Source organism: Perognathus longimembris, chromosome 7, assembly GCF_023159225.1.
Source record: "Perognathus longimembris pacificus isolate PPM17 chromosome 7, ASM2315922v1, whole genome shotgun sequence".
In the NCBI taxonomy this organism is placed as follows: Eukaryota; Metazoa; Chordata; class Mammalia; order Rodentia; family Heteromyidae; genus Perognathus; species Perognathus longimembris.
In genome coordinates this window covers 22,972,180-22,990,123 of record NC_063167.1, presented here as the reverse complement: position 1 = coordinate 22,990,123, position 17,944 = coordinate 22,972,180, and the positions used below count along the sequence as shown (strand labels likewise).

The 17,944-nt window shown below is 41.7% G+C and overlaps 1 protein-coding gene across 1 annotated transcript in view; it reads right to left on the bottom strand.

Moving 5' to 3' along the window:
• Thrap3 (thyroid hormone receptor associated protein 3) overlaps nt 1-17,944 on the bottom strand; it is a 37,859-nt gene that overhangs the window by 8,816 nt on the left and 11,099 nt on the right. The window contains exons 3-8 of the mRNA XM_048350904.1: nt 14,208-14,373; nt 5,953-6,858; nt 3,827-4,519; nt 2,227-2,399; nt 1,776-1,887; nt 626-710 (exon numbers count right to left, since the gene is read on the bottom strand). Coding sequence (XP_048206861.1) covers nt 626-710; nt 1,776-1,887; nt 2,227-2,399; nt 3,827-4,519; nt 5,953-6,858; nt 14,208-14,344 — 2,106 coding nt within the window. The 5' untranslated portion in view covers nt 14,345-14,373. The remainder of the gene's footprint in view (nt 1-625; nt 711-1,775; nt 1,888-2,226; nt 2,400-3,826; nt 4,520-5,952; nt 6,859-14,207; nt 14,374-17,944) is intronic.

Sequence of the window (17,944 nt, the reverse complement as noted above, 5' to 3'; positions counted from 1 at the left end):
ATATTAAGATTTAAAAAACAAAAACCTCTACCTAGTTATTTCGCAGTAAAAGACTGTACACAAGTTGTAACCTCTTAATAAAAGTGTTATGGTACATCATTGTAAATGTAGCTGGTCTATCAAAGTAATGCTTTGTTTTTAAAGTAACAATAATTGACAGATGATAGATATGGTACAATGTTAGAAAAAAAACTGGACCAACTGTTATATAAACTCTACTAAATTAAGATATGAATATTTTACTCTCCTTTGACATGCATGTCTTTCTGAAATCATGGTTGGAAATAGTGCATGTAGACAGTTGATTTGATAATACTTACAAGCAGAAAAATATCACAAAAAGTTTCTTCTCTCATCATGGGCACTTGTTCCAAAACGCCTCTCTTTTTTTTCTCAAGCTCACCTCAATAGACTCTGGGGTCATTTACCATATTCTAACCACTTCACAAAGGTTGTTGATACATTTAATAAAAATTAACCCTTTGTAGTTCATTTTTAGAATTATGCCCATCCTTAAAAGAAAAACACAAACTTAAGTAGAGAGTAATTTAAACAAACACATTTCTGCAAGTTCATGCCCAACGCACTCATTTTGTCGGAAAAACTGATCAAATCAACAGTTCACCTTGTAGCCTGGTTCCCGGGGACTTTTCATTTCGTCATGAGCCAAACCATGTTTTCTGAATGTACTGGGGGAAATGTCTATCCTCCTAAATAAAAAAAGCACAAAAAATTGTGTATTATTCCATAGTATGAGTAATAGTAACCAGTAATATTCTAGTTCCCAGGTTGAATAATGGATTCGCATGCATTCTTTTTTATTAATCTACCTATATAGGAGGGATATTCCTTTCTGTGGTGGGACTGCACCCAGAGTATAACACATGCTCCACCATTGAGCTACACTCTAGCCCTCTCACACTCTTATGTACTTAAAACCTCACACAGGGAGGGATACACAATAATAAAGCCCCAAGTTCTCAGCCAAACTCAAGAAGTTATTAGCACTAGAGCAGCATTTCCCAATAGCACTAGAGTCAGGGAAAACAGGCTCATCTATAACTTGTATATATGCATGACTGTAGCTCTAGTTTTCATCTTGAAAACCTGAGCAAATGGGCCAGTTATTCTCCTGTACAACTGGATACAGGCGAGAAACAACTGCCCAGAACGGCACACAGCCCAAAGATCCTGAATCTACAGTTGTTATACTCTTCCTATCTACTGAGATGAATGCCAAGGAATTAATTACACAGAAGACTGTTTCTAATAATCCCTCTGTTCTGAACTGACTCCCATGACCACTGTGTGTGTGTGTGTGTGTGTGTAAAAGCGAGAGATTAAGATTGGGGATTAAACTCAGAGCCTCAAATGAGACATTCTTTAAAAGGGCCTAGTTTTTAAGCCTTTGAGATAATCCTACAAGCTTCTTCCTCTAGCCCTCAAGCAAATTATTCCCAAAGAACATAGAAAATATGTAGATTTGCAGAGAAACTGCAAATCCCCTTTCCTCCAGAGATAGCTCACTATGTGCCACTCCCAATAATATACAAGTTTATATTTTTAAAAAGTTGTCTTCTGTTCTAGTAGACTGTAGCCCTCAAAGCATGCCTCTTCCATTCTGAAATATGAATCCCCATGGTTATTCAACTCTGAAGATATCAACCTAAACTGTGGACTAAAGCTGCATTGGCAGCAGAATTCAACAAAACAAAATTTACTATCAAATGAGAAGACTTTTATTACAACCTTCAGTATAAGGCTCAAATTCTTACCTGTGTATCTCTGGGCTTTTCTTGTTTTTAGCTGCCTCCTGTTCAGTTCCTCTCTTTAAATATTTAGTAAAGCGTTCGTGCAATGTCATTCCAGAGGACCCAAAGTGATGCTCTGTTGAGATTCGAAGACAAAGAAACCAGGTGCTTATCCTTCTTGAAGTACAGGATTACAGCAGAGAATTAAATTCTAGGCAGAACCTGTTAACTAGCTCAACCCAACTCCCAATTCCTATACTTCACTTCTCTTGGATATTCCCCAACCTGCCCACCTCTACTTGACCAGAGATAGTAGAGTAATTTGGGAAAGAAATTTGCACCAAAATGTCTGCAAGAGACTGCTAGAAAACAAAGAAGAACTGGAAAAGCCCTAAAAGGCTGCATATCATTTACCTAGACATCCTGTTTACAAAGGAGGAAAGCTAACCACAAACCTAGAGGAGTCTGGACTCACCTTTAACATGATGAACAATGGTCACTATATGCTGGGCAAACAATTCTGAGGGGCTACGTTGAGACTGAGCTGACTGTATGTGCTGGAAAATGGAACGAAATTCCTGTTCCTTTTTGTTGCTATGGACTAGATCCCGACAAAGTTTGCGCTCCTGAGCCAATAAACCACTGGGTCTGAAAAACACACCAAAAAATACAAGATGTACTGAAGGCCAGGCACAGTAGCTATAATCTTATCTAGCTACTTTAGAGGCAATATTGTAAGATCAGAGTTTGAGACCAGCCTGGGCATGCAAGTTCACAAGATTCAGCCAATAAATGATAAAGTGACACAAACCTGCCATCCCCATCAATACAAGAAGAAGCACAAGTAGAACTGCACCTCACACTAATCCAGGCAAGACATTACTTTGAAATAACAGTGTAAAAAAGGACTTGGAGGCATATGGATCAAGTAGTAGAGTACCCCTAGCAAGCAACAAAGCCATAAATTCATTTCTAGTGCCAGTTTAAAAAAAATCAACTCTTGGGGGCTGGGAATATAGCCTAGTGGCAAGAGTGCTTGCCTCGTATACATGAAGCCCTGGGTTGGATTCCTCAGCACCACATATATACAAAATGGCCAAAGTGGCGCAGTGGCTCAAGTGGCAGAGTGCTAGCCGTGAGCAAAAAGGAAGCCAGGGACAGTACTCAGGCCCTGAGTTTAAGGCCCAGGACAGGCAAAACAAACAAATAAATAAATAAATGAAAATAAAATCAACTCTTAAACATAAAAATGTGGTCTTCTTCAAAATATGTCACTTTTTATTTTTTTGAGACCAGCTGTATATATGTGTGTGTACGCACGCACTCATGAGAACACATGAGCACACATACTAGTACCCGGGCTTGAATTGAGGTGCCTCACTTTTTTTTGGCCAGTCCTAGGCCGTGAACTCAGGGCCTGAGCACCGTCCCTGGCTTCTTTTTGCTCAAGGCTAGCACTCTGCCACTTGAGCCACAGCGCCACTTCTGGCCGTTTTCTGTATATGTGGTGCTGAGGAATCGAACCCAGGGCCTCATGTATATGAGGCAAGCACTCTTGCCACTAGGCCATATTACCAGCCCCCAGGTGCCTCACTCTTGCTTGGTCTTAACTGCTCAAGGCTGGCACTCTACCACTTGAGCCACACTTCCACTTCTAGCTTTTTGCTGGTTACCTGGAGATTAGTATCTCACAAACTTTTCTGCTTAGGCTGGCTTCAAATTTCATTTTCTGATCATAACCTCTTAAGTAGCTAGATTACAGGCATGAGCCACAGGCTTTGGGCTGATAACCTGAATCTCTGATGGCTTCACAAGTAAAAGGAAAAAAAAAAATAGAGGGGGTTGGGAATGGAAGTGACAGTGTAATAGAATCCAGCAACCAAGGAAGTCAAAATGAAACTTCTCTATCCCTTGGTGCTGCCTGTCACATTTCCCAATTCAGTGGACAAGAGGCCATCAATGTTCATACTTTGACAGTGAGGAGATATGCAGGAGGACAGACCCTCAGGAAGAAGAGTATTAGGACACAGTTTAGTTCACTAGAATGCTGAGGCTCAACAAGGGGCACTTCTTACCGTGCAAGGTCCTCATCGAAAGAGTCCATCCGGACATTGACCTGGGCCTCTCGAGTAATAGAGAAGGAAGACTTTCCTGAGGAAAAGTCTCCTTTGGCTCCCAACTTGTCACGGCTCTCAGAAGTCTTCCTTGGGGGAGGCGATGAGCTTTTCTCCTGAACCGCCTTGTATGCAGTCACACGGAAATTCTTCTCAGGCACAAACCCCCTGTGCCCACTGTCGGATCTCTTGGCCCCTCCTCGCTCCTCCTTTTTGGATCTCTCTGTGAAAGGCTCCTCCTCCAGCTCCTCAGCTTTCCTCTGCTTTTCCTTCCCTGAATATACAAGGCCCTCCCATTTGCCTGACTTCTCATCCTCGTTTTTGCTTGAACTGGATATGACTTTAGACATAAATTTAGGCTCATCATCAAACTCAGATTCCTTCCTTCCCTTACTTTTGTCCTTATCTTGATCATCCATCTCCTCCTTATGGAAGTCAGCCATCTTCTTCTCAAAGTCATCTCGGAGCTTATACCTTTTAGGTGACTGACTGCCTCGGAAGGGCTTCTCGGTATCAGTCTTGGAACCAAATGGATCAGATTTCATTTTTGTATCATCTGAGAAGCCCCCTTTCTCTTTCATTTTCTCTTTATCAGTATTTGTTTGTTTCAGCTCCTTATCTTTCCCATTTTCTGTCTTCTGCTCCTCTAGATATCTAATTGTAAAGACACAAAGGAGACACAAAGGAGAACTGTTGAGCAGTGATCTATGACAGCACCTGTCTGCTCTCTGGTTTTTGACTCAGAGAAAATGTGCCTTTGTACATTCCATTATTACCAGAGGGCTTTCTACTTGGTTACTTTCTAATGATTTGAGAAAGTCTTTCAGATGTATGAACTTAGCATTTAAGAGTCCATGAAGCTGTTATATTAAAACCAACCAAAAAGAGACTAACAAAAGTTATTTTTAGGATACTGAAAAACAAACGTCTACTTACCTATAGTATGGTCTAGGGGGGTAAAAAACTAGGGTCTTAGCCCCAACTTTCACTCAGTCACTTAAAATTTGCTTTCAGCAAAGTTAACATAGAATTTTCAACCTTGGACTGTATTGTTTTTATACAACTCACATTTGGAAATACAAGTCTAAAAAGAGACTTCAATTTTGCTTCAAGTCACCTAGAAGATCTAAATATAAAATATACTGTGAACACAAATAAAAACAAAATACTTGTTAATGGGGGAGGGTGTACCAGTGGCAAAAAAAAAAAGCATTGCATTCCTTATGAAAAAGCAGAGCTTAGGCTCACCTTCTAATGAGAATCACAGTCCTGGCAAAAAAACAAAACAAAGCTTACACCTTGAAAGACTTACTAAAGGTAACAGATTCCACAATTAACAGGAAAAGATAAATTGTGTCATTCACATTAATATGGCAGAGATCTGCATGGCTTTAGAAAATATGCTGGTAAAGTGCCTTAACAAAACATGGGTTATACTGCAAGCTTCCTTGTGCCCTCTCTCTGCCATCCCAATCCATTCAACCACACAAACATTCTTATTCCAACTCACCATATCCCCCAGAGCAGAAAGATGGAAGCACTGCCACGTCCTCTACTAACTTGCAGCCTGGCAGGTTTTTACTGGGACATACACCCACCTTGTGGTTTGTTTAAAACAAAGCCTTCCTGGACTAAGCGTTAGGCTTTCCCATTGTGCCCAGTATCCTCAAGCAGTCTGAATGCAGCTCTTCACCATGATGGGCCGATGCAGATCAAACACAGCAGATGGTGGGTCCTAGAGGTCTAATAGCTCCAGGGGCCATTCGTGTTGGCAAAGACCATTATTTTTTGGTAGCTGACCCACAAATCTCTTACTATTGTCTGGCTTACACTGGTAGAATCCAAGGCAAATTTTAAATTTGAAAACATCACTGCAGAGTAGTCTAAAGAAACTTTATGCTGCAATACAAATTCAGGAAGGTAGGAAAGCTAGAGTTAAGCTAAAGGTTTCCTTGGGTGATGAGTTTAATGACTGCTAATGAAAAGCTATGGAAATGAGAACTGCTTTATTACTATTAACCAGAGCACTAAGACTAAACTGCCAACTAGTAAAAATAAAACAAAGTGGGGAAAGGGCAGATACTTGCCTCTTGCTATAGGCTGCTCCTCCTGAAGCAGCACTCTCCTCTTTCTGAGACGAGCCATAAGTGGAACCAGTGGCCGGTGGACTCTTACCCACAGGGCTCTTTTTGGATGGACTCAACGAGCCAGAGCCATGCTCAAACTGACCTTGGTGTGCCCCAGACTGATACCCAGTACTGCTCGACAGAGTTGAGCCCATCTGGGATGTGCTGGAAAGTGGAGGACTGGGTTTTGGCACGGGGCTAGGACGTGGTGATCGCCGTCTCACCACCACAGACTGGAGGGGGCTTTTGAGAGCTGGACTTCGCTCCCGGGGACTCAGGTCAGAAACTGCTGAAGCCCTTGATGCAGAACCAGTGCTGTAAGTGGTGGCATCTGGCCATTGCTTCGTGCTCTCAGATGCTTTTGTATCTTGGGAGGTGCCTCCAGAGAACCCCTGCTCCTTGGCCTCATCTCCCTGGTTATCTCCAGTAGCTTGGGATGGCCGGCTATCCTTGGAAGAGGATTTTTTCTCCTTTGTTGACTTGCGCTTAGAAGATTCAACTCGGCTATGGTTAGAGGAAGAACGAGAGGACGAGGAGCGCCTTGACCTGTCAGAAGACGACTTATCAGAGTTCCTAGAATGGCTCCTGGACCTCGGTGAAGGGGACCTTCTCTTTGGGGACCGGGAACGGGACCGGCCCCGACGAGGACTGTAAGCTTGCCGGTAGTTCTGCCAATTTGAGCGATAGTTGCCATAGCCTCCACGGTTATATTGGCCCCAAGGATAGAAGCCTCGGTTGCGCCCACGAAAGTAATAGGGCCTCCTGTAGCCTCTGTTATGACCTCGAAAATCTCGATTCTGATACACTCTGGGGTGATTCCTTTCTCTGTTATGAGCTGGAGAGTACGATCTGGAACGAGACCTAGAACTGCAGAGGAAAATGAGAAAAAAATGTTTGATTTTGATTCAGCATTTGTGTTAAAAAACAAAACCTTTTTCCATCAGAAGCAACACTAAGAAATCCCTACCCTTAGGTGTCATTTATCTTGTAGTGTTTAAAGCAAGGTTGCAAATTCTTTTGGTGTGCATTAATTATAAAAATGAGTCACTTTTTTACGTATGAAACTGTAACCCCTCTGTACATCGCTTTGTTTGGTTTTGCTTTTTTGCCAGTTCTGGGGCTTAAACTCAGGGCCTGAGCACTGTACCTGGCTTCTTTTTGCTCAAGGCTAGCCCTCTGCTACTTGAGCCACAGTGCCACGTCCAGCTTTTTCTATATATGTGGTGCTGAAGAATCGAACCCAGGGCTTCATGTATACAAGACGAGCACTTTACCACTAGGCCATCTTCCCAGCCCCCTGTACATCACTTTGACAATAAATAAATAGTTTTAAAGACGTATTTCTACTGGTTGAAGGAATATCAAATTTTTTTCTCTATGTCATAAGCTAAACAAAAGACCATCTGCTTACAGCTTCACAGACATGGGACATAGCAGGTTGCCAGGTCACTGGAAAGGAAGCAGAATTACAAGCCATAGTACCTAGAAAGGTACCAGGACCTATTCAGGTCCTCTGGAACTTGAAGGTTACAACATTTCCATCCTACTCACCTCTCTGTGAAGAAGAATTACTTAGATCCAATTAGGGATTGATCTCAAGTAATTACAAAAGGATAATGACAACCAACCCCAAAGAACACTTGGAGAATGTAGCTGTTTTTTTCTGTTCGTTTGGGTTTTTTTTTTTTTTTTTGGCCAGTCGTGGGGCTCGAACTCAGGGCCTGAGCACTGTCCCTGGCTTCTTTTTGCTCAAAGCTAGCACTCTACTGGCTTGAGCCACAGTGTCACTTGCGGCCTTTTCTGTTTATGTGGTGCTGAGGAATCAAACTCAGGGCTTTATTCATGCTAGGCCAACACTCTACCACTAAGCCACACCCCTAGCCCCATGTAGCTGTTTTTAAAACTTAAAAAAAGTACTGAATTTAGATTGGCAAGACGTACAAAAAGGGGTTTTGCATGAAACTGAAATGGTTTATTTAAAAGATAAATTTCTTTGGCTGAGCTGCATGATCTTAATAAAGCACCAGAGAGGGCTGGGAATATGGCCTAGTGGCAAGAGTGCTTGCCTCATATTCATGAATCCCTGGGTTCGATTCCTCAGCACCACATATATACAAATAAGCCAGAAGTGGCACTGTGGCTCAAGTGGCAGAGTGCTAGCCTTGAGCAAAAGAAAGCCAGGGACACTGCTCAGGCCCTGAGTCTAAGCCCCAGCCAGGACTGGCAAAAAACAAAAAGCACCAGAGAGCACTAGGATTGTCTGGCCATAAAGCACCCAGGCACTCAGAAGTTAGCAAGAGAAACTACAAAACAGCTTGAGTGTGTGCTTGTGTGCCTATTTTTCAACTCAACCTGGGTAGTGTTGTATTCCTAATATAGAACTCTAATGTAGCAATCTTCCAGAATGTAAGATTCAGCAGTAACCTACTTTTGTCAATAGTTTGTTTATGAAAGCCTTATTTTGTCTACTACAGGAATCTTGTTTCTATCAAAAGGTCAAAAATTGTTTTATAAAAATCCACTAAGCTTTTTAGATATCATTTCTTTAAATTGTGTTATGTCGAACATTAAGCACAACTGCTAAGCACTCAGATGTATATAATACTTGCTAGGAACTCTCTTCAAAATACTTATTTTTTTTTTTTTTGTCAGTAATGGGGCTTGAACTCAGGGTCTGGCATAAAATCTTATGTGTGTATATATGTGTGTACACACACACACACACCAGCTTGATACCTATGGCTCACACTAGTACACCTAATGACTCACCAGGCCAGACTTGGGGGAATATCAGATTAGTTTGCTAGATTCCACCTCCAAAATAACCAACAAAAACCAGGTCTGGAGTTGACACTCAAATGGTAGAGCGTCAGCTTTGCAAATGTGAGGCCCTGAGTTGAAACCTTAATACTACCAGAAAAAGGAAGGAGGGGGGAACAAAGATGTAACTCAGTGATATAGAATGTTTGCTTAGAAGTCATGAAAACCCTGGGCTCAATCCTCCCACTTCTTCAGTACTGCCTTCAGCCAATCAGCAAGCCTTTCCCTTTCTTTTATCATATACCTGACTAGAAACAGTGTGTGTTGGTTGCTAGGAATCAAACTCAGGACCATACAAATGCTAGGCAGCTCTACTGGTCTGTTTGCTTTTATTATTTTTTTCCTGGGCCTGGCACTTGAACTCTAGATTAGGCACTGTCCCAGAACTCCTTCTGCTAAAGGCTAGCACTTTACAACTTGAACCACAGAGCCACTTCTGGCTTTTTCTGTGATTTCCTGCCCAGGCTGGCTTTGAACCCTGATCCTCACATCTCTGGCTCTGAGTACCAGTATTAGAGATGTGAACAGCAGGTACCTAGCATGCTTTTGGTTTTTTTGTGTTATCATTTATTCCAGTCCTTGAACCTGAATTCAGGGTCTGGACACTCACCCTGAACATTTTTTTCACTCAAGACTAGTGTTCTACCACCTGAGCCAGAGCTCTACTTCTGGCTTGGAGATAGAGTCACATGGACTTTCTTGCTTGGGATGGTTTTGAGTTTCAATTCCTCAGATCTCAGCCCCCTGAGTACCTAGAAACTAAAGAGGTGTAGGCCACACGTACCTGGGCCTGTTTTTATTTTTGGTTATCATTATTTTTTGTTGGTCGTGGGGCTTGAACTAGGAGCCTGGGCACTATCCCTGATCTCTCTTGTTCAAGGCTAGCACTCTCCTACTTTAAACCACAGTGCTGGTGGTGAATTGGAGCTAAGAGTCAAAGATTGCTTTGAACTGCAATCTCCAGATCTCAGCCTCTTGAGAAGCTAGGATCCTTACAGGTGTGAGCCACTGGTGCCCAACTTTATTTTCGACATATGGTTTTGCTACGAAGCTCCAGCTTGCCTTAGCATTCAAAGCACAGAGATTGCAGATGGGTATTTGCTTTTAAAAATACAACAGAGGGCTGGCATTGTGGCTTAGTGGTACAGTGCTTACCTAGCATGAATGAAGCCCTGGGTTCAATTCTTCAGTACCACATAACCAGAAAAAGCTGGAAGTGGCGCTGTGGCTCAAGCAGTAGAGTGCTAGCTTAAGCAAAAGAAGCACAGAGACAGTGCCTAGGCCCTGAGGTTCAAGCCCCAGGACTGGCAAACAACAACAAAAAAACACACAATAGAGCCGGGCACCAATGGCTCACACTTGTAATCCTACCTTTTCAGCAGGTTGAGATCTGAGGATCACAGTTCAAAGTCCAAGCAGAAAAGTACCTGTGAGGCTTTTATCTCCAATTAACCACTCAAAAAAACAGAAGTGGCACTGTAGCTCAAGTGGTAGAGCACTTAGCCTTGAGTACAAAGAGGCTCGGGACAGCACTCAGGCCCTGAGTTCAAGCCCCACACTGACCCAAAAAAAAAAAAAAAAAGGGAACAGATGACACTGTATGAAAGGAAATGTACTTTAACTTACTACCCAGCTCATGTAAATATAACCTCTCTATGTATCACCTCTATAATAATAAAGTGAATTAGAAAAAAAAAATAGTAGAGCTGGGCATGGTGGCTCAAGCCTGTAATCCTAGCTTACTCAGGAGGCTGAGATCTGAGGATTGCAGTTCAAAGCCAATCCAGTAGGTTCCCTTAGTATCCATGGTCTTGCTTTATGAAGTTTCAGTTACCTGTGGCCAACCACAGACAAAAATATTAAGCAGTAAATTCTGAAAACAATCCTGAAGTTGTTTGAGGTTTCTTTTTGCCAGACTTGGGGCTTTAACTTAGGGCCTGGGCACTGTCTCTGAGCTTCTTTTGTGTGTTCTGGCGTGTTCTGTTTATGTGGTACTGAGGAACTGAACCCAGGGCTTCATGCAAGCTAGGCAAGTACTCTTATTACTAAGCCACATTCCCAGCCCCCAAATAATATTTTTAAGAAGCTTACATTAAGGATGAGCATAGTTTTCGTGTTACGAACTGCACTCAGAATTTCTTTATTTACCCCACAAAGAACAGCAACTGGCTAAGATCCAACTTATTGCTGATTGCTAATGGTTGCTAAGTACTATGAAAACAACAACAGCAAAAAAAACTTACCTTCCACTTTTTCATTCGGAAACAGTAACAATACAAGAAAAGAATGAAGAAGAAGATGCAGGTTTGAAACTGAATACGACCCAATTAAATGGCTATGCTTGAGGGAAGTGATCCACCATCAGCACTAAAGAGGATTTAATTCATATTCCCATTCTTAGAAGCTACTGTTGCTTGCTACCAATTACTAATGAGAAAAGAACCTGTGGCACACTGCATCCAAACCCATAGGCACTGCACAGATGCAGGAACACGAGGCTCTGAAGATTGCAAATGAAGTTATTTTAAAAGTCACTGAAAAGGATACAGTCTGTGAAATAGAAGGAAATAATTATTTTTTTCCTCCAATTCTGTAGAATTCAAGCAGTTAATCTAAAAGCATTGTTTCTCAAACTCTGGATAGATATTTTCCTTATAGCAGAGGAAAAACAAAAGAAAAAACCATGACACAGATAATGAAATAAAAACTGAGCATTCAGTGGCAAAACTCTGTTTCTAGAAAACAGTGAAGTCGAACTAAGATAAAGTATAAAAGCATGTTTTCTAGTAGAACAAACAATAGCAACAATCTTTTCAGCACACAAAGTGGCTCTAGACCAATCCAGACCACCTAAGATATTTTCCCTTCATTGGCCAAGGTAATCATGAAAACCAGGAGAAACAAGAAAATGTGTCCCGAGTTCCAGTTGCCACCAACAATTCTGAGTTGGTTCATGTTTTTCAATTTGGTTTGTCTCAATTCTGTCACTCCATTTTGGTTGTATTTTCTCTTGGCTTCAAAACAATTCTTTAACTTCCATTTACTAGATTAAACTTTAAAACATTATTTTCTAGAATGAAGTAAGTTAAAAGTGAGAATTGAGACACCCTAAATCAAAAGATAAGGTATACGACAGGAGTTTACCCTTTACAATTAAATTAAATTGGGGGTGGACTTCTCATAGAATCCATTTAAGAATTAAGTTATTTTTATGAAGAGGATAAAGAACTTTACCTACCAATCATGTGTTAATAGCCTTTTCTTTTTGGCTATTTCTTTTTTTTTGGCCAGTCCTGGGGCTTGGACTCAGGGCCTGAGCACTGTCCCTGGCTTCCTTTTGCTCAAGGCTAGCACTCTGCCACTCTGCCACTTGAGCCACTTCTGGCCATTTTCTGTATATGTGGTGCTGGGGAATTGAACCCAGGGCCTCATGTATATGAGGCAGGCACTCTTGCCAATAGGCCATATCCCCAGCCCTCTTTTTGGCTATTTCTAAGGCTGAACTCAAGGCCTTGCAATTACCCAACTTGGTTGCTCAACTGATACTCTAGGACTTGAGCCATGCCTCCAACAAGCTTTCGGCTCATTATTTTGGAGATGAAGTCTCAAAACTTTTTTTTTCCCAGGCTGGTTTTGAACCACAAGCCTCTGGATCTCAGCCTCCTGAGTAGGATTATGTGAGCACTGTCACCCAGCTTCATATTAGCACTATAAAACTTGAAACCATCAAAAATATTTTTTCTGATCTAAGACCAGGACTTCAACTCAGTATATGACTCTTCTCATGGCTTTTGCTCATTGGCTGGCGCTCTACAACCTGAGTCACTCCAACCCTAAAAATAAATCTTAATTACTGATTTTGTTAGAGCTTAATTTTTTTTTTTTAATTTTTGGTGCTGGTCCTGGGAGGATCTGAACTCTGGGTCTTGGTACTATCCCTGACTTTTCTTGTTCAAAGCTAGCAGTCTATCCTCTGAGGCAAACAGCTCCATTTCCAGCTTATGCTGTTGTTGGTCTGGGGCTTGAACTCTGAACTCTGGGCCTGGGTGCTGTCCCTGAGCTCTTCAGCTCAAAGGTAGTGCTCTACTACTTCAGCCACAGCGCCACTAGCAATTTTCTGGTGGTTAATTGGAAATAAAGAGTCTCACAGACTTTCCTACCCGGGCTGGCTCCTGAGTAGGATCATAGATGTGAGCCATCAGAGCCTGGCCTGGCTAAAGCTTCATTTTGAATTTCAAATTAAATTCTTCTAAGACTCTAAGTGCTGATCTGAAATAAACAGTAGTAGTTCCAAGAGGATAAACTGAAAAATCTCATTGCTAGCACAATTCTAAAAGGGGAGGAGGAGAGGGAGAAGGGGAGAGGGAGCAGGGGAGAGGGAGAAAGGGAGAGGGGGAAGGAGAGAAATGGAATTGTACAAAGATCTCCATTTAGTAAAATATACCATTTTTATTCCAAATTCACATATATAGAAACTATAGAAACTTGGATGTATTAAATGGTTCATAGTCTACACACAGAAGAAAATTTAAATGCTCCTAACAGAACTGGTATGCATGAAGTCCAGGCCAGCTATATGGAAAGCTATATGGAAAGACCTTTTCTTTAAAAAAAGGAATGATGCTTCTGTTTATTTTGGGGGTTGGTTATGGAGCTTCAACTCAGGGCGTGGGTGCTGTCTCTGAGCTCTTCAGCTCAAGGCTAATTTTCTACCACTTTGAACCACAGCTCCACTTCCGGTTTTCTGGGTTAATTGGAGATAAGAGTCTTACAAGGACTTTTCAGCCTGAGCTGGCTTTGAACTGCAATTCTCCAACAGCCTCCAGAGTAGATAGGATACAGGTGTAAGTCATCAATGACTAGCTTTAAATAAGTTTTAGGATGTGATTTGTTTTTGTGTGTGTGTTTTTCTTGTTTTAACTAAGACATGTTTCATTACATAGACTCAGCTTTTAGTAATAGACAAAATACAAATTACTCCTGGTAAATGTCTACAAGTATAATTATTTTAGTGGGCTAAGGCATCTCAAAATGTTGGTCATATTACTAAATGTCTTAGCTATCCTTTCATTGCTGATGGCACAAATTTTGGTCTAAAACCCCAGAAGTACTTTAGTGAAAAATAACCAGGTGTAGGTTGAAATAAGCAGCTCAGATACAAATAAAATGCTTTCTTCTAAAGCCAATGGGAAATAGTATGTGCTGGCAGAGGAAAAAAGGAATTAGGTAAAAAGCCTAGAATAAGAACTTTCATCTGTACAGATTCAAGGTACCTATACTTTAAAAGCCTGACTTTACCCTCAAGCCTTCTTATTCTCCACTTGACAATCACAGAAAATCTGACCAAAGTGTTTCAAACCCACACTAACACAATGATCATCTTGACTGCCCCTTACCTTAGCCTTCGCTTTCTTGAACGAGAGATAGATCGGCTTCGGGATCGAGACTTCGAAAACGAACGAGATCGAGATCTGGATGCAGATCTTGATCGAGAAGAGCGAGATCCAGACTTAGACTTGTTTGTTTTTGACATCTCTGGAGAGGGTCCGTTTTCAATTATTCCTGATATAAGAAAATATATTCAAACAAACATGTGAATTATTTTGAAATCTGAACTTCTCTGAACAGAAAACTTTTCTCTCCCCCCCTCCCCCAAATTAGAAATCAAAATGACATAGGTTTAACTCCATAAAAATCTGGAGGCTGGAAAACAATTGAGAACAACTTTTGACATATCTATAATATGTATACAATGTACCTTAAGCTCACTCATAAACATTGTAAAACACTTCTACAATTACATTACTTGGGAAGCTAAAGAAGGGAAAGTTTGAGGCCAGATTGGAGTATATAGTAAGAGTTGATCTAAAAAAAAAGAAAAGAAAAGAAAAGCCAGATGATCTTAAAAGCTCAATTTCCAAAGCTTTTCATGAAAAGCTATTTCTAGCATCAGGCATCAGTGGCTTACACCTATAATCCTTGCTATTTGGAGAGCTGAAAATGGAAAGATCATGACTCAAGGTCTTCGTGAGTAGAAAAGCTTCCAAAACCCCTCTCCACACAACAGGCAGGAGTGGAAGCATGTTCCTGTTTTCCCAGCTACCAAAGGAAGCAAGATAGGTAGTTCAAGGGCATACCTAGGCTAAAAGGTAAGACGATCTCAAAAATAATCAGTGTAGCTAGTAGCTACATGCCTGTAATCCTAGCTAATGAGGGGGCTCTGATCTGGAAGATTGTGATTCAAGGTTAGCCTGAGCAAGACTAGTCTCAATCACCAAAATAACCAAAAAGTTGAAAGTAGAAAAATGGTTCAAGTGGTAGAATTCCAGCTGTGAGCACAAAAAGCCAGTGTCAGAGGCTCACACCTTTAATCCAATCTACTCAGGAGGCTAAGACCTGAGGATAATGGTTCAAAGCCAGCCCCTGGGCAGGAAAGCCTGTGAGACTCGTATCTGCAAATTAACCACCAGAAAACCTTAGTGGTTTTGTGGCTCAAAGTGGTATACACCGAGCAATAGCCTGAATGCAAAAGCTCAGGGACAGCACCCAGGCCTAGAGTTAAACCCTCATAATCAACAAAAAAAAAAAAATTTAAAGGCTTTTTAAAAATTAGGAATTAGGGGCTGGGAATATGGCCTAGTGGTAAAGTGCTCGCCCTGTATACCTGAAGCCCTAGGTTCGATTCCTCAGCACCACATATATAGAAAAAGCCAGAAGTGGCGCTGTGGCTCAAGTGGTAGAGTGCAAGCCTTGAGCAAAAAGAAGCCAGGGACAGTGCTCAAGCCCTGAGTCCAAGCCCCAGGACTGGCCAAAAAAAAAAAAAAAAGGGGGGGGGAATGCACATAAGGCAAAACTGGAGTGTCAGTGTTACTAAGACCCGCATACTTCTACTTCTGTGTGTGAGTGCGCGCACGCCAGTTCTGGAGCTTGAATTCAGGGCCTGGGCAGTGTCCCTGAGCTTCTTTTGCTCAAGGCTAGCACTCTACCACTTGAGCCATAGCGCCACTTCAGGATTTTTCTGTTTATATGGTACTGAGGAATTGAACCTACTTCATGCATGCTAGGCAAGCACTCTACCACTAAGCCACATTCCTAGCCCCACACTTTATCTTTTAATGCCAGATTAGAATAAAACTCCCTTCCTACCAAGTCCAGTCAAGCTACCATGTTTTCAATAGTCTGAGGAATGAGACCCGTCTAAATACGAAATTCATTTTCTACAAGTAGAAAAATTCTTGCTAAGTTAATAAGATCACTGAGATGAAGATCCAAAATACTAAAAAACAAAAAAACAAGACTTGTAACTCATAAAGGGTTTTAGGCAAAGCAACAATTCTCATTTGTGCCCTCTAGGCCTCTGAATAGTTAAGAGTCAAAAAGCCGAGCTCAAGTGAAATACTCAATGTGTTTACTATTCTACTCCTTTCCTCAGGAGATGTCATCTCCTGAGAAAAGGAGGGAAAGAAGGAAAAGCACCAACAGCAGCTGTGCTGTCTCTAGGGTAACACTTTGCCAAGGCTTTACAATTCACCATAACCCTGAGGAAATCAGAGTCCTCCTCCTAACATTGTGTCTAGTACGTGGCTCTCAAATAACTTCCTAGGATAATTCAGTATAAACAGTATTATTTCAATTCTAAGGACTTATGATTTATAGAAAATATGCATAAGTGTTAGATATGTAAATGGTAAAATGGAGTTCCATCCCTCCAGAGTAAGAATTTTGCTGCTTAAACCATCTGTAGATGTAAGTTTATCCATGTTATAAAATCAAAATTAAGCCAGGCACAAGTGGTTCAAGCTTATAATCATAGCTACTCAGGAAACAGAACTGAGAGCTATAGTTCAAAGCCAGCCCAGGCAAGTCTGTGAGACTCTTAGCTTCAATTAACCATCAAAAAGACGTAAGTAGCAGAATGCCAGCCTTGAGCAAAAAAGGGACAGCACGCGGGGCCCTGAGCTTAAGGCCAAATAATAGCACATAAGTGCATGTATGCACAGATCCCCATCCCCCCCCCAAAAAAAACACCTAAGTGGTTGTATGGTTACATAAATGTACCCCCAGTTAAGAAGTAAGCATAGGCGGCTGGGGATATGGCCTAGTGGCAAGAGTGCTTACCTCGTATACATGAGGCCCTGGGTTCAATTCCCCAGCACCACATAAACAGAAAATGGCCAGAAGTGGTGCTGTGGCTCAAGTGGCAGAGTGCTAGCCTTGAGCAAAAAAAAGAAACCAGAGGCAGTGCTCAGGTCCTGAGTTCAAGCCCCAGGACTGGTTTAAAAAAAAGAAGTAAGCTTAGGTAGGAGGACCGTTGTCTGGGTCAGTTTCAGACAAAAAACATAAGTCCCTATCTGAAAAATAACTTTAAAAAAAGGGAGGGGGAAGGTAAGATTGAAGACATGGCTCAAGCTGAAGAATGCCTCACAAGTCTGAGTCCCTGAGTTCACACCCTACTACTGCCAAATAAAATCACAGCATTAACCTCAGGAATTTTTTTTTTTTTTTTTTTTTTTTGCCAGTCCTGGGGCTTGGGCTCAGGGCCTGAGCACTGTCCCTGGCTTCTTTTTGCTCAAGGCTAGCACTCTGCCACTTAAGTCACAGCGCCACGTCTGGCCATTTTCTATATATGTGGTGCTGGGGAACTGAACCCAGGGCCTCATGTATACGGGGCAAGCACTCTTGCCACTAGGCCATATCCCCAGCCCTTAACCTCAGGAATTTAAGTGCCTATATATACAAATTACCTGGTAACAGCAGGCAAGTTCTTTTCTTTTTAAAGTATTTTAAGGGGCTAGGAATGTGGCTTAGTGGTAGAGTGCTTGCCTAGCATGCATGAAGCCCTGGGTTGATTCCTCAACACCACATAAACAGAGGAGGCCAGAAGTGTTGCTGTAGCCTTGAGCAAAAGAAGTTCAGGGACAAAAATAATGAAGAAAGCAAGGGGAGGTAGGGAGAGGGATTGGGGGAGGGGGGAAGGAAGGAGGGAGAAAAATGAGGAAGGGAATAACAGGTATAACAAGAAATGTATATGTACATCATCTTGACAATAAAAAAAAAAAAAGTTCAGGGACAGTGCCCAGTCCTTAGTTGAAGCCCCAGGACTTGCAAAAAATAAATAAATGAAAATAAATGT